This window comes from Clupea harengus, chromosome 21, assembly GCF_900700415.2.
Source record: "Clupea harengus chromosome 21, Ch_v2.0.2, whole genome shotgun sequence".
NCBI classification, from domain to species: domain Eukaryota; kingdom Metazoa; phylum Chordata; class Actinopteri; order Clupeiformes; family Clupeidae; genus Clupea; species Clupea harengus.
The window spans coordinates 2,638,577-2,650,723 of NC_045172.1; the positions used below are offsets into that span (position 1 = coordinate 2,638,577).

At 46.3% G+C, this 12,147-nt stretch overlaps 2 protein-coding genes across 9 annotated transcripts in view; one reads left to right on the forward strand and one right to left on the reverse strand.

Moving 5' to 3' along the window:
* Positions 1-6,183, forward strand: part of LOC105893325 (mitogen-activated protein kinase kinase kinase kinase 4) — a 53,319-nt gene extending 47,136 nt beyond the window's left edge. For all 6 annotated transcript variants that reach the window (XM_031558712.2, XM_031558717.2, XM_031558711.2 and 3 more), the window contains 9 exons: positions 1,522-1,639; positions 1,874-2,029; positions 2,186-2,329; positions 2,470-2,604; positions 2,775-2,875; positions 3,235-3,384; positions 3,792-3,951; positions 4,885-5,024; positions 5,149-6,183. In XM_031558712.2, coding sequence (XP_031414572.1) covers positions 1,522-1,639; positions 1,874-2,029; positions 2,186-2,329; positions 2,470-2,604; positions 2,775-2,875; positions 3,235-3,384; positions 3,792-3,951; positions 4,885-5,024; positions 5,149-5,232 — 1,188 coding nt within the window. In that variant the 3' untranslated portion in view covers positions 5,233-6,183. The remainder of the gene's footprint in view (positions 1-1,521; positions 1,640-1,873; positions 2,030-2,185; positions 2,330-2,469; positions 2,605-2,774; positions 2,876-3,234; positions 3,385-3,791; positions 3,952-4,884; positions 5,025-5,148) is intronic.
* A 2,150-nt stretch (positions 6,184-8,333) lies between these two features.
* ugt1b1 (UDP glucuronosyltransferase 1 family, polypeptide B1) overlaps positions 8,334-12,147 on the reverse strand; it is a 10,762-nt gene continuing 6,948 nt past the window's right edge. For 2 of the 3 annotated variants that reach the window (XM_031558719.2, XM_012819723.3), the window contains exons 3-5: positions 11,929-12,016; positions 11,222-11,441; positions 8,423-9,259 (exon numbers count right to left, since the gene is read on the reverse strand). In XM_031558719.2, the coding sequence (XP_031414579.1) occupies positions 8,980-9,259; positions 11,222-11,441; positions 11,929-12,016 (588 nt within the window). In that variant the 3' untranslated portion in view covers positions 8,423-8,979. Of the gene's footprint in view, positions 9,260-11,221; positions 11,442-11,928; positions 12,017-12,147 lie in introns of all 3 variants that reach the window. The other variant, XR_004162723.2, reaches the window with a different exon arrangement.

The following is a 12,147-nucleotide window of genomic DNA, read 5'->3' on the forward strand; positions in this document are numbered from 1 at the left end:
CCCAATCTGTCTTGAGCTACAAACATGGAAGCTGACCTTAGATCAGCAGCTTTGGGTGAAACAGCTTTTTCTTCTGGCTTCTGCTCTTGTATCTATCTTCTGCTGCACGCTTCTTAACACCCCTAAAAGAGATGTTAGGATGGATGGACAGAGCAATGATCCACTGGTGCTGCCTCCTTTGCTTGCTCTCTGCATGTGCGTGGAGGCTAGGGAGTTTGCAGCCCAGGGATGATTATGTATCCGTGTAACGTGAAGCACCCAAGACGTGCATTCATTTGGGCCTGTGGAGGAGCTTGGGCAGAATAGTAATTGAACGGTATCTCAAAGGAAACAATATTAAAAGAATGGCCCCCAACATGGTCATATGTGTGTTAAAACCTTTTGCCTGCGACTCCTAACCACCATCCTATGAACTGGTGTTTGAAAGCCTTTTATTGTCATTGTATGGCTTTGCACACAATGAAGTGTGGAGCGCTGCTCCTGTTTGTGCCATGAGGGACACCATAGAACAACTCAAGAATACAATCAAGTAAATAAAGATTAAGAGCACATGTACTGGGGGAAATAAATCACAAAACTAATCACTTTTCAACTTTCAAGTCTACATAATCCACTTGAGTGCTTTCCCCTTAATATCTGTTTGTTCAGCTTGCCTTTGCATGAAAGCATATTAGGGTGTCGAGCTGTTTTCTGTGTGGCGGTCCCAAAAGAGACGGAGGGGATGAGCGTGTGGTGTGATATTATGAAGCAGGTCTTTAACGACTGTCACTCAGTCTTGTTGACGTTTCAGTGTGCCAGTGTGCCAGGGCAGAGTGTCAGATTAAGCTCCGGGCTCTGCTGGTTTAGCCCAGGATTCAGTAAGATTAGGAGAGTATGTCAGCAGAAATAAAGGAATGAAGCACCGAGAGAGGAAAAGGCAGGTCTCCATCTCCCCTTTATGTCCTTGACGACGCTCTGCTTCTACACAAGTCCTTTCCTCTTTAGATGTGTGTGTCTTGCCTTCTGAATGCATCCCTGTCTTTTATTTCATTCCCTCCTTGCATTTCATTTCCTGATTCTCACATTTTTATTTGATTTAACACATCATATCTTCCATGTTTGAGCCTCTTTTGGGGGGTGTTAGTGTGTGTTAACGGGTGTGCTTTAGATGGCTTCTAATCTCTAACATAGTCTGTGCTTGTTCAGCATGTTGTTTATGTGTGTCGGTTCAGTAACTTTCACTTCACTTTTATTTTGAGATGCCTATGTCACTACTGTGGACAAGGGTGTAGTTTTTACTGGTTCATGGTAAAACATGGTTAGATTTAGGGGATGCTATTGAGGTCAAAAGTCAACATAGTTCTTCACAGCTGGAGGTCATCCATTACAACAAAGTACGTGTGAATAGCAGAAGTTGATGGAAAAGGTCAATTCAGACTTCTGCTGACTCCGAAGTGGCTGTTAGTCTGCAGGTATTAGCTGAGACAGGTTGCAGGTTGCTCAGGTCATGCTGTAGGCTCACCTGCCCCCCGTGTGTTCCAGACCCAGTCGGCCAGTAGCACCCTTCAGAAACACAAATCTTCGTCCTCCTTCACCCCCTTCATCGACCCACGTCTGCTCCAGGTCTCGCCCTCCACCGCCGCCGCTCTCAACAACCTGGGTGAGTCTCGCCCCTCGCTCTGTGGAGGCCTCCCGTCTCCGGTGTCTCATCAGTAGGCCTCATAGCGCTGGGGTTCACAAGGACTCACAGTGTCTCAATGACCTTTTCATTCAGCTTTGGGGATGTGAGGGGTGATTGATTGTATTCGGTATTGAAGTTGAATTCAAATCTTGATGTCTGGCGAGTCTTGCTCAAAGAGCTCCTCTCTGATTTGGTGACCTTTGACACCTGCAGTGGGCTTTGTCGGTGACATCCGACTCCCAGACCCGTCACGCAAGGGCTCAGTGGTGAACGTCAACCCCGTGAACACGCGCCCTCAGAGCGACACGCCCGAGATCCGCAAGTACAAGAAGAGGTTCAACTCTGAGATCCTGTGTGCCGCACTGTGGGGTGAGCACACACTCATACTAGGAACTGGACACATCTTCTTACACACACCTACACACCCACACACACCTACACACCTACACACCTACACACCTACACACCTACACACACTCACACACCTTAAACCCAAGGCTAAGTCCAGCTGGGTTCTTCTTTCAGGCGTGAACCTGCTGGTGGGCACTGAGTCTGGTCTGATGCTGCTGGACCGCAGTGGCCAGGGGAAGGTCTACCCCCTCATCAACCGACGCCGCTTCCAGCAGATGGATGTGCTGGAGGGCCTCAACGTCCTGGTCACCATATCGGGTGAGACCTCTCAGCCTCTCTCATGCCTGCATGCCTTCATCTGCTCACGGCCCACTAGCCACATGTCCTGCCCTATGTACAGGACATCATCAATTAACTTAACTATGCAATTCCTTCACCTCCCTTGTTCCCACTTGTAGGGAAGAAGAACAAACTGCGAGTGTACTACCTATCCTGGCTTCGGAACAAGATCCTGCACAATGACCCTGAGGTGGAGAAGAAGCAGGGCTGGGTCAATGTGGGAGATCTGGAGGGCTGTGTGCACTATAAAGTTGGTAAGGACCACTCCTGGCTTATTGTGTGCACATCTGTTCGGGCTGGTGGCTTCATTTAGTGGTCTCATCTTTGGATTAATGCCCACTTTAATGTTGGCATTAAAGTAATAGAGCCTGTTAGAGCAGGACTAGTGGATGAGGGATTTTTATTCCCTTTTTTTTCTTCTCAGTGAAATATGAACGGATCAAGTTCTTGGTTCTTGCCTTGAAACATGCTGTGGAAGTGTATGCGTGGGCACCCAAGCCCTACCACAAGTTCATGGCCTTCAAGGTGAGCACACACACACACACACACACACACACACACACACACACACACACACACACACACGAAGCAAATGTGACCTGTGTGTTAGGACGCGCAAACTTGATATCAGCTGTCCAGATACAGTCCAAGTAGATCCATTCAGAGACATTAAAACTATGACCAATTACTTTGACGAGTTGTTCACGTTGCAAGGTCAAAATAATGCTTTAACACCTCAAACACCTGCAACCTGCAATCAATGCAGTGCCATTGACATTGAGTCCCAATGAGAGAATGTAATGTACTGGTGGTTTTAAATGGCAATGGCCCATGAGACTCCGATGGTAAGATGTGTCTGAATGGTGTTTGTCTGCTTCCTGTAGTCCTTTGGGGACCTGGTGCACAAGCCGCTGCTGGTTGACCTGACTGTGGAGGAGGGCCAGAGGCTGAAGGTCATCTATGGCTCCTGCAACGGGTTCCATGCTGTTGATGTGGACTCTGGAGCGGTTTACGACATCTATCTACCTACACATGTAAGGAACTATGATCTGTTTACGACATCTATCTCCCTACACATGTAAGGAACTATGATCTGTTCAGGAACTATGATCTGTTTACGACATCTATCTACCTACACATGTAAGGAACTATGATCTGTTTACGACATCTATCTCCCTACACATGTAAGGAACTATGATCTGTTTACGACATCTATCTCCCTACACATGTAAGGAACTATGATCTGTTTACGACATCTATCTCCCTACACATGTAAGGAACTATGATCTGTTTACGACATCTATCTCCCTACACATGTAAGGAACTATGATGGAGGCACCAAGGACCTTCACTTTAGTATGGAGTTTTCCCAATGTTACCGTCTAAATCTGATCGGTGACCCCTCTCTGCCCATTTTTCTCTCTCTCTCCCTGTCCATTAGATCCAGACCAATATCCAGTCCCACGCCATCATCATCCTGCCCAACACAGACGGCATTGAGCTGCTGGTGTGTTACGAAGACGAGGGTGTTTATGTCAACACCTACGGGCGCATCACCAAAGATGTGGTGCTGCAGTGGGGGGAGATGCCCACCTCTGTTGGTACGACACACACGCGTAGACACACGCGTAGACACACACACACACACACACACACACACACACACACACACACACACACACACACGTGCAGACACACACGCGTGCAGACACACACATGCAGACACACGCATGCAGACACACGCATGCAGACACACGCATGCAGACACACGCATGCAGACACACGCATGCAGACACACGCACGCAGACACACACAGACACACGCGCACACACACAGACACACGCGCACGCGCACACACACAGACACGCGCGCACACGCGCACAGACACACGCGCACACACACACACACACACACACGCGCACACACACACACACACACAGACACACGCGCACACACACACACACAGACACACGCGCACACACACACACAGACACACGCGCACACACACACACAGACACACGCGCACACACACACAGACACACGCGCACACACACACAGACACACGCGCACACACACACAGACACACGCGCACACACACACAGACACACGCGCACACACACAGACACGCGCGCACACACACAGACACGCGCGCACACACACAGACACGCGCGCACACACACAGACACGCGCGCACACACACAGACACGCGCGCACACACACAGACACGCGCGCACACACACAGACACGCGCGCACACACACAGACACGCGCGCACACACACAGACACGCGCGCACACACACAGACACGCGCGCACACACACAGACACGCGCGCACACACACAGACACACACGCGCGCACACACACAGACACACACGCGCGCAGACACACGCGCAGACACGCGCAGACACACGCGCAGACACACGCGCAGACACACGCGCAGACGCACACGCACAGACGCAGACGCAGACGCACACGCACACGCACAGAGGCAGACGCACACACAGACAGCTGATTGTGTACTCTCTCTTGTGCAGCTTACATCCGCTCCAACCAGATCATGGGCTGGGGCGAGAAGGCCATTGAGATTCGCTCCGTGGAGACGGGCCACCTGGACGGGGTCTTCATGCACAAGCGTGCCCAGAGACTCAAGTTCCTGTGCGAGCGCAACGACAAGGTGAGTCACATGAATCACCTCTTTGCAGTCGCTATTTAAAGTTGTTCCATTTTGACTGGGTCAGTACAGTGTATGTGTTAATGATGAACGTGTGTGTGTGTGTGTGTGTGTGTGTGTGTTGCAGGTGTTCTTTGCATCGGTGCGTTCTGGCGGCTCCAGCCAGGTGTACTTCATGACGCTGGGCCGTAGTAACCTGCTGAGTTGGTAGAGTACCGCCGTCGCCCCACAGTCCCCAAGCACCACTTTTGCCACCACCCACTGATGTCAACAACCATGACTATTATGATGATGATGATGATGATGAAGAAGAATATTCCAGAACTGGAGCATTGTGCTTGTGTGGACTAGCAAGGCCCAGACAACTTGGAGGGCTGCCACTCCAACGAGAGAGATCCAACCTTGAGGAGGTGTTCTCCTGAAGGAGGAACAGCAGCTGTGCTTCTAGTAACAGCAAGCCCCTCCTGCTGACAGACAAGCGCCTCATCCAATCCAGGCTTTGACTCTGGGTTCAGACCCCACCTCTCTTTAAATCCTGGCCAGTCAGGAGTCTCTTTTTCTAGATATGCTAGTATATATACATGTCTTTCACTTGGATTGACAGCTGGTTGCTGGTTTCTGTGTGTCAGAGGTAGATGAGGGAGCGGGAGGGAGGGGTCGTAGGTCATTAAGGCTCTGTATTTTCAGTGAGTCCGTTCTTACCTGACAGAGCTTGGTCACTTATCATACTGTATATTCTCCTACAGGGCTAAACGTTATTGTTTTCTGTTTGTTATTTTTTTTTAACCAGATAGAAGTGTTTATTTGAGCCTCTCTGCTGAAACGTGCTGCCCATCTTATATATGCGTTCAGTTGGGCTGAAAGTGAAGTGGCTTGTCCTCTCTGGTGTCGTTTGTGGCATGGGAATCAAGAGAGAGGAGAGGAGAGGAGAGAGGGACGTGGACGTGTGAACGAGTGCGCGTGGAAGAGTGCTTTGGGTGGAAAGAAAACGGATGAAGGACATGGTTGCATTTGGGTTCGATTTTAAAGTAGCATTTTTAAGTTGTGAAAGGGACGAACAAACAGTCGATCGGGCATGTATTAGCATCCTCAGACCTGTGTGTGAGAGCGCATGCACACACACACACACACACACACACACACACACCTACACACACACACACCTACACCTACACTCACACCTACACACACACCTACACTCACACCTACACACACACACACCTACACCTACACTCACACCTACACACACACCTACACTCACACCTACACACACACACACACACCTACACACACACCCACACACCCACACACACCTACACCTACACACACACCTACACACACACACACACACACACACCCACAGCAGATTTCTGTACTGAGCCATTGTCTTCACAGAAGGCATTCCGTTTTTTAACTTGCCTGTTTAATCTGCCAAATGTAGGCTTCAGACCCGCTTTTCATTTTAGACAGTTTGTTGTTAAGCATAAAATTCTCTCATAATGAAAAAATATGTGCTCCTCTGTCTCTGCTCTTTTGTGTGTGAGTGTGTGTGTTGGCAAGCATGCACTTGGCCAATCATATCAAATCCCTCCAGGTATGTGTGTGTGTGTGTGTGCGCATCTGGTATTGTGTGTGATTGTAAAGATGCATCTTGAGCATTCACGTAAGACACTGACTTAAACTCAAACATTCACATCCGTTTAAGGGGAAATCAGGAGCACTTGAGGGCTCCTTGAAGGCAGAAACCCCAAGACCACTACATCAGCAGAACAGTAGCTTGCTCTGAAAGCATTTGATGTTTTCCTTTTTTTTTAACTTATGTAGTTTTTGCTTAATTATAGTTTTGTTGTCGTTTCCCATAACCTTGACCACAATTATTTGACTGAAGTTTTTCTTAAATAAATGCAAGCTCTCCAATGAAAATGTTTACAGTATGTAAACGCCATTTGTTACACTAATGTCCTTCAGCATGTCGGCTCACATAGATCATTTCCTCCCCCTGCTAATTTTTTTTTTTTTTTTTAAAGCTAATTTTTTTGTGTCATCTTTTTAAACTTGTTGTACAGGAGATGGCCTTTGGCTTCCGTTCACTTTAAACAGGATGACTGGATTCTTTGTGTGAATTTACAGATTTCTTTGTTTTTTTGCTGGGATACACCAGGTGTTCCCACGGCGATACACCAGGTGTTCCCACGGCGATACAGAAACACGTTGCTCAGACTGTTCCTGAGGAAACTGATGCCAAGCCAGGCGTTTCTGCTGTGCTTTGCTAACTTATGTTCTCTGTGTACCCTGGGAACTCTTGTATTTTCTTGAAAGACTTTTCATTAAATAAACTAAGTAATTTACATGGTTTCTCTCCGCTGTCTGTTTTATCAAATGAATGCAGAATGTCTCTCTCTATGTTCATTAACTACATTAGCACAACCCCCTGGTGTGGAAGGATGTGTATGGTCACAAGTACTGAACAGTGTACAGTGACGGCAAGCTGCTACTTATACACCCATCGTCTATTCTGCTTTGAGTCTCGTAAGAAGAGTGGAAGTTTTAGGTGACAAAACACTTTACATCTGGTATCCACTACAACCACAAGAGGGAGCTAGAGCACTGATATTTTCATGAGTGGAGGAAACATTAAGGAAGATGTGAAGAAACGTTAAGAGAGACGTAAAAGAGATTTGGTTTAATTTTTCTGTTTTAACAATAAAATACATTTTAGAATTAGTTATATGATAAATTTGTCAGTCGCCACTCTACAATAATAATAGCTCATAAATCCACCAAATACTTGTCTAGCTGACCACAAGCTTTGACGTGATTCAGCTTGTATAACTGCTCTCACTGAAGTGGAGCAAACAGGCAGACGTCTCGTGTTGTGCTTGTTTTGGCCAACAGAGGGGGTTGGCTGCTCGCTATAGCCGCTTCATATCACTCTTCTGCTTGCCTAGTTTTATGTGACATATGACATTGAATTTTGCCATGGTATTAGAGAAAACATAATACATCACTTTTTCAATTTTATTTTGATGTGAGAAACAAAATGAAGATTGTATAAAATGACTGTTTGGCTAGCTAGACCACGTCAACTGGGGCGCTGTACGGAATCTTTATGTAATACGAGCCAAAGCAGTCTGTGACATCACCAAATATGAAGTCATAGCCTGACCAACTGATCAGATGGTGTGAAGTCTGAGATTTACAGCCCTACCTGACTGTTGGGTAGACCATTTTATACTGAACAGTGGAGTTGCATCATCCATCCATTCTTAAACATTTACAATTAGTGTGGAAGAATGAGAAGAGGCTCCACCATTTAGAATAATTGAGCTTATAGTGGCAGTTTTGATACATTGCATCACCATTAACAATCATGAGAAACCTAGAAGAGACCAGCGCAACTCTCAAACTTGCATCCATTTTATATAAGTAAAGTCATATACAAGTTTTAGTCTAAGTTACACTGCACCGTATTTTATACTTTTTCAAAAAAGGAAACTATACATAACAATCTTCAATATAGTCTCTTTTTATCTTTCATTTGGTAGCCAGCATGTACAATAACAATGATAAATTGCATTGCATTCAAAGATATAATGGGGGGCCTCTTCAATCTTGCAGCCGAAAAAGGGCTGGCATTAGGACCAAGGTGTCACTGGCAAGAGTTAAAAAGAAATGTAAATCTTGAGAAAATAATGAGTGGTTTAAAGGTTTTATTTCAATTATGTTTATATATTCTTAAGAGATTTACCAGGTAAGAAGTGCACACAATATTGTGCAGCCGTTGAAGCCATTGAATTTGTTGTTTTAAACAGCTGGTCTGTGTGCGGTCTCCTCAAGACTCAACTCCAGTAAAATGTCTGACGCGTTTTTGTTTCAGCACAGGCCCAGTAAAGCATGTAGTCAAATGTTTCCATTCAGTGCATGTTTCCAGTCGAACTCTCAGTGTTTTTGGAGACTCTCAATCCTCTTTTGTCTTCTGTGAACCTCTGCAGCACCTCCGTAGACACACCGTGCAGCACTTAATCATCACCAAGACGACGGTTGCTACCACAACCAGCAGAAAGCCAATCACATCCAAGCAGTGGTACTGGATCCAATTGAGATGGTGGGCGGCTGGGCGCAGATGCTCTGCCCCTTTGTGTCTCATGACGAACTCTGTCCAGTAAACGGCCAGATCCAGGGGTTCAATGGGCCGGTCGTTGTGAATGGCCGACAGCTTCTGCATGTTCTCCTTAAAACTGCAGGACAGATAGAGAGGGGGAAACAGGGATAGAAAACAGGGTTCAAATAGAATACAAAATCAATCTACTTTTTGACCCCCTTGCCCACATGACACATTGGATTATACACATTCTAGTCATTCATATTCTAGCCATTGGTTTATAGATACTCTAGTCATTAGACATTGGTCACTCTTCTTTCTGAGTACATCACCAAAACTCTGATAGGACATAATTAGACACAATCAGCACATGATTGCATGATAATTATTGACCCCACTGGGGCTGCTTCAGGCTAGCAACCAGTAGCAGCAGCATCTTTGTCAGATACAGCCAAGTAGATGTATCCTACTAAGCTACAGAAGAACAAACCTAAAGAATACCCCTAGAGCCAGCGAGAGCAGGGGTGGAAGATGACTCACAGGCAGACCACATGGCTTTGGTCTTTGGCATGGCTTTGACTACGAGAAAAAGGAATAAACACAGATATGGCCAGTTTGGGGGGAAGGGGAAAGCTCTTCAGGTTTGTAAATGTGAATGGAGGAAGGAAACTTCACTGAAAGGCTTGAGGATCCACCAGGAAAGGAAGAAATGCCTGGATGAAGGAGTACAGGGGCCCTGCAGTGAGCACTACTTGTTAAGGAGCTCAAGGCAGTCAGGTGAACTCCAGTGGTGGGTGGAAGGGCACAGCGGAGTATAAATTGAATCACATGGGTGAGGTCATCTATAACAAGATTTACAAAGCAAATCCAAAACCTATAGGAGTATCTTCAACAGCTACATACTGTAAGGACAATCAGAGGCATGTGGATCTTGTGTTACTGGCAGACATTCTTCCAATTGGAGAGATTCACCAATGAATGAAAGCCCACCCAGGTAGAGAGTTGCAAGAGGTTATGCATTGTGCGAGGGCGACATCATCTCCTGGCCCTAATGGGGTACCTTATCGTGTCTATAAAGGAGCGCCTGATGTTTTGAAATATCTATGGAAGTTCATGGTGATTGTATGGGAAAAAAATAAACAATTCTGAGGATGTGGCATCAAGCAGATGGTATTTTCATTTCAAAGGCAAAGAATGCCGTGAACATAGGCCAATTCCAACCTATCGTACTTCATAGTGTGGAAGGAAAGATCTTCTTAGTGTGGTAGTAAGGAGGTTGCTCTCCTATCTGGAGGCAAAACGTTTGATGGATATTTCCATGCAGAAAGCAGGAATCCCATTTTTTTCTGGATGTTTGGAACATGGTGGCCTGATTTGACCTTAAATTCAGGCAGCAAGGACAGAAGTCTCCGTGTGCTATGTTTGGATCTGGCTGATGTTGGTAGACAACCACAGTGTATTGTTGTTGTTTTTGGTAGTGGCATGTGCTCTAACCCATGGAGTATGGAGGGGGGTGGGTCTGGGACACCAGACACCACTGTTGAAATGCTCACAAAAGCATCTGCAGGAAGTCCCCAACCAATAGCACAAGGAATTGAACATATTTTCTAACTAAAATTGCTACTTATTTTCTCGTACAAGATCTAAGAACATACAAGAGAACTCTCTCTCACGGTCAGTAACAAATGGCCACTTGAAGCTTTTTATGATGTTACAACCCCCTGCGCCCCCTGCAGGCTGTGAAGAGGCCATGCATGGGCTGCAGGCAGCACTGGGGACGACAACTGACTGATTACCTGGAGAGGTGTGGGAGATAAGACCGCCCGTGGACACCTGTGGCTATCTCTCTCAGCTCACCTCATTCTCTGCATTCCTCTTATTGACGCAAACACACACACACTAACACTCCATTCCTGTCCACCCACACACCACACACACCCATCCATCCATACATCAAACCCCTAGACACATCCGTCTCCCTTCTTTTATGTTGCGGTCCCACAAGCCTGCAGTAACAATGATTTGCTGTTTGCTTCCTTCTGTTGCCCTTGTTAGTAAAGCTCTATAGACAAGCCCTTGACCTGCAGTAATCCCTTACCTGCTGTCATTGATGACCTTCTCCAATGCGTCTACAAGGGTTTCTGAAGCGACATCAAAGATGCTGAGGACCACAGCCACCCCTCGACTTGCCACGCGGTGAACGTTGTCACTCTGGTCACCGAAGAGTGGCATCATCACCATGGGAACACCATTGCAGATTCCCTCATAGATTCCGTGAGTCCCTCCGTGAGTGATGAAGGCTCTGGCTTTGGGATGGGCTGTGACATGACCGGAGAAGGACAAGAAAGAGGAGAGTTTTCAGAATGAAGTTCTTCCTTTTTGGAGAACAGTGCTTCCACCTGCCCCTACATTGTTTAGTCATGTCAGATATGACCTGTGTACATTCCTTTGGATGAGTAAACCTACCTATGTTTCAGTCAGTGTCTCAGTCTAAAATCACACCACACTCAATCTAAACTATTTAGTGTTACCCTGAACGAGACCCAACAAATCTTGCATCCTCTCTAGACTATAGACCTACCCAGAATCCTCATGATATATCTGAATGATGCCCTGTGGTTAACCACCATCTCATCCCACTCAAAGCATCACTACAGTTATATACCTGAGCATGCAACACTAGTATTTTTCAGGATGAATAATACTACTTACCCAAGACTGTTCAAGAAAGAAAAATGGAAAATGTTTTTAATTGCTTTAAACTGGCTTGGGACTCTATGGAGAGGGTCACTGGAGGAAGCTTACCTAGAAGATCATTCTGTGGCAACCACTTCATCACTTTGACATTCTCTGGCATATGATCAGGGACAGGACCAGAGTATCTCCATAGCACCTGAACAGAAGGTTCACAAATTGATTTGGTCATTACTCTGTCCCAAAGCCATTTTGATTTTTTCCGAACGATAATTCAATCTGTCCAAATAAGCAAAATGTGTTGTGTTGTTGTATGCAACATAATAATGG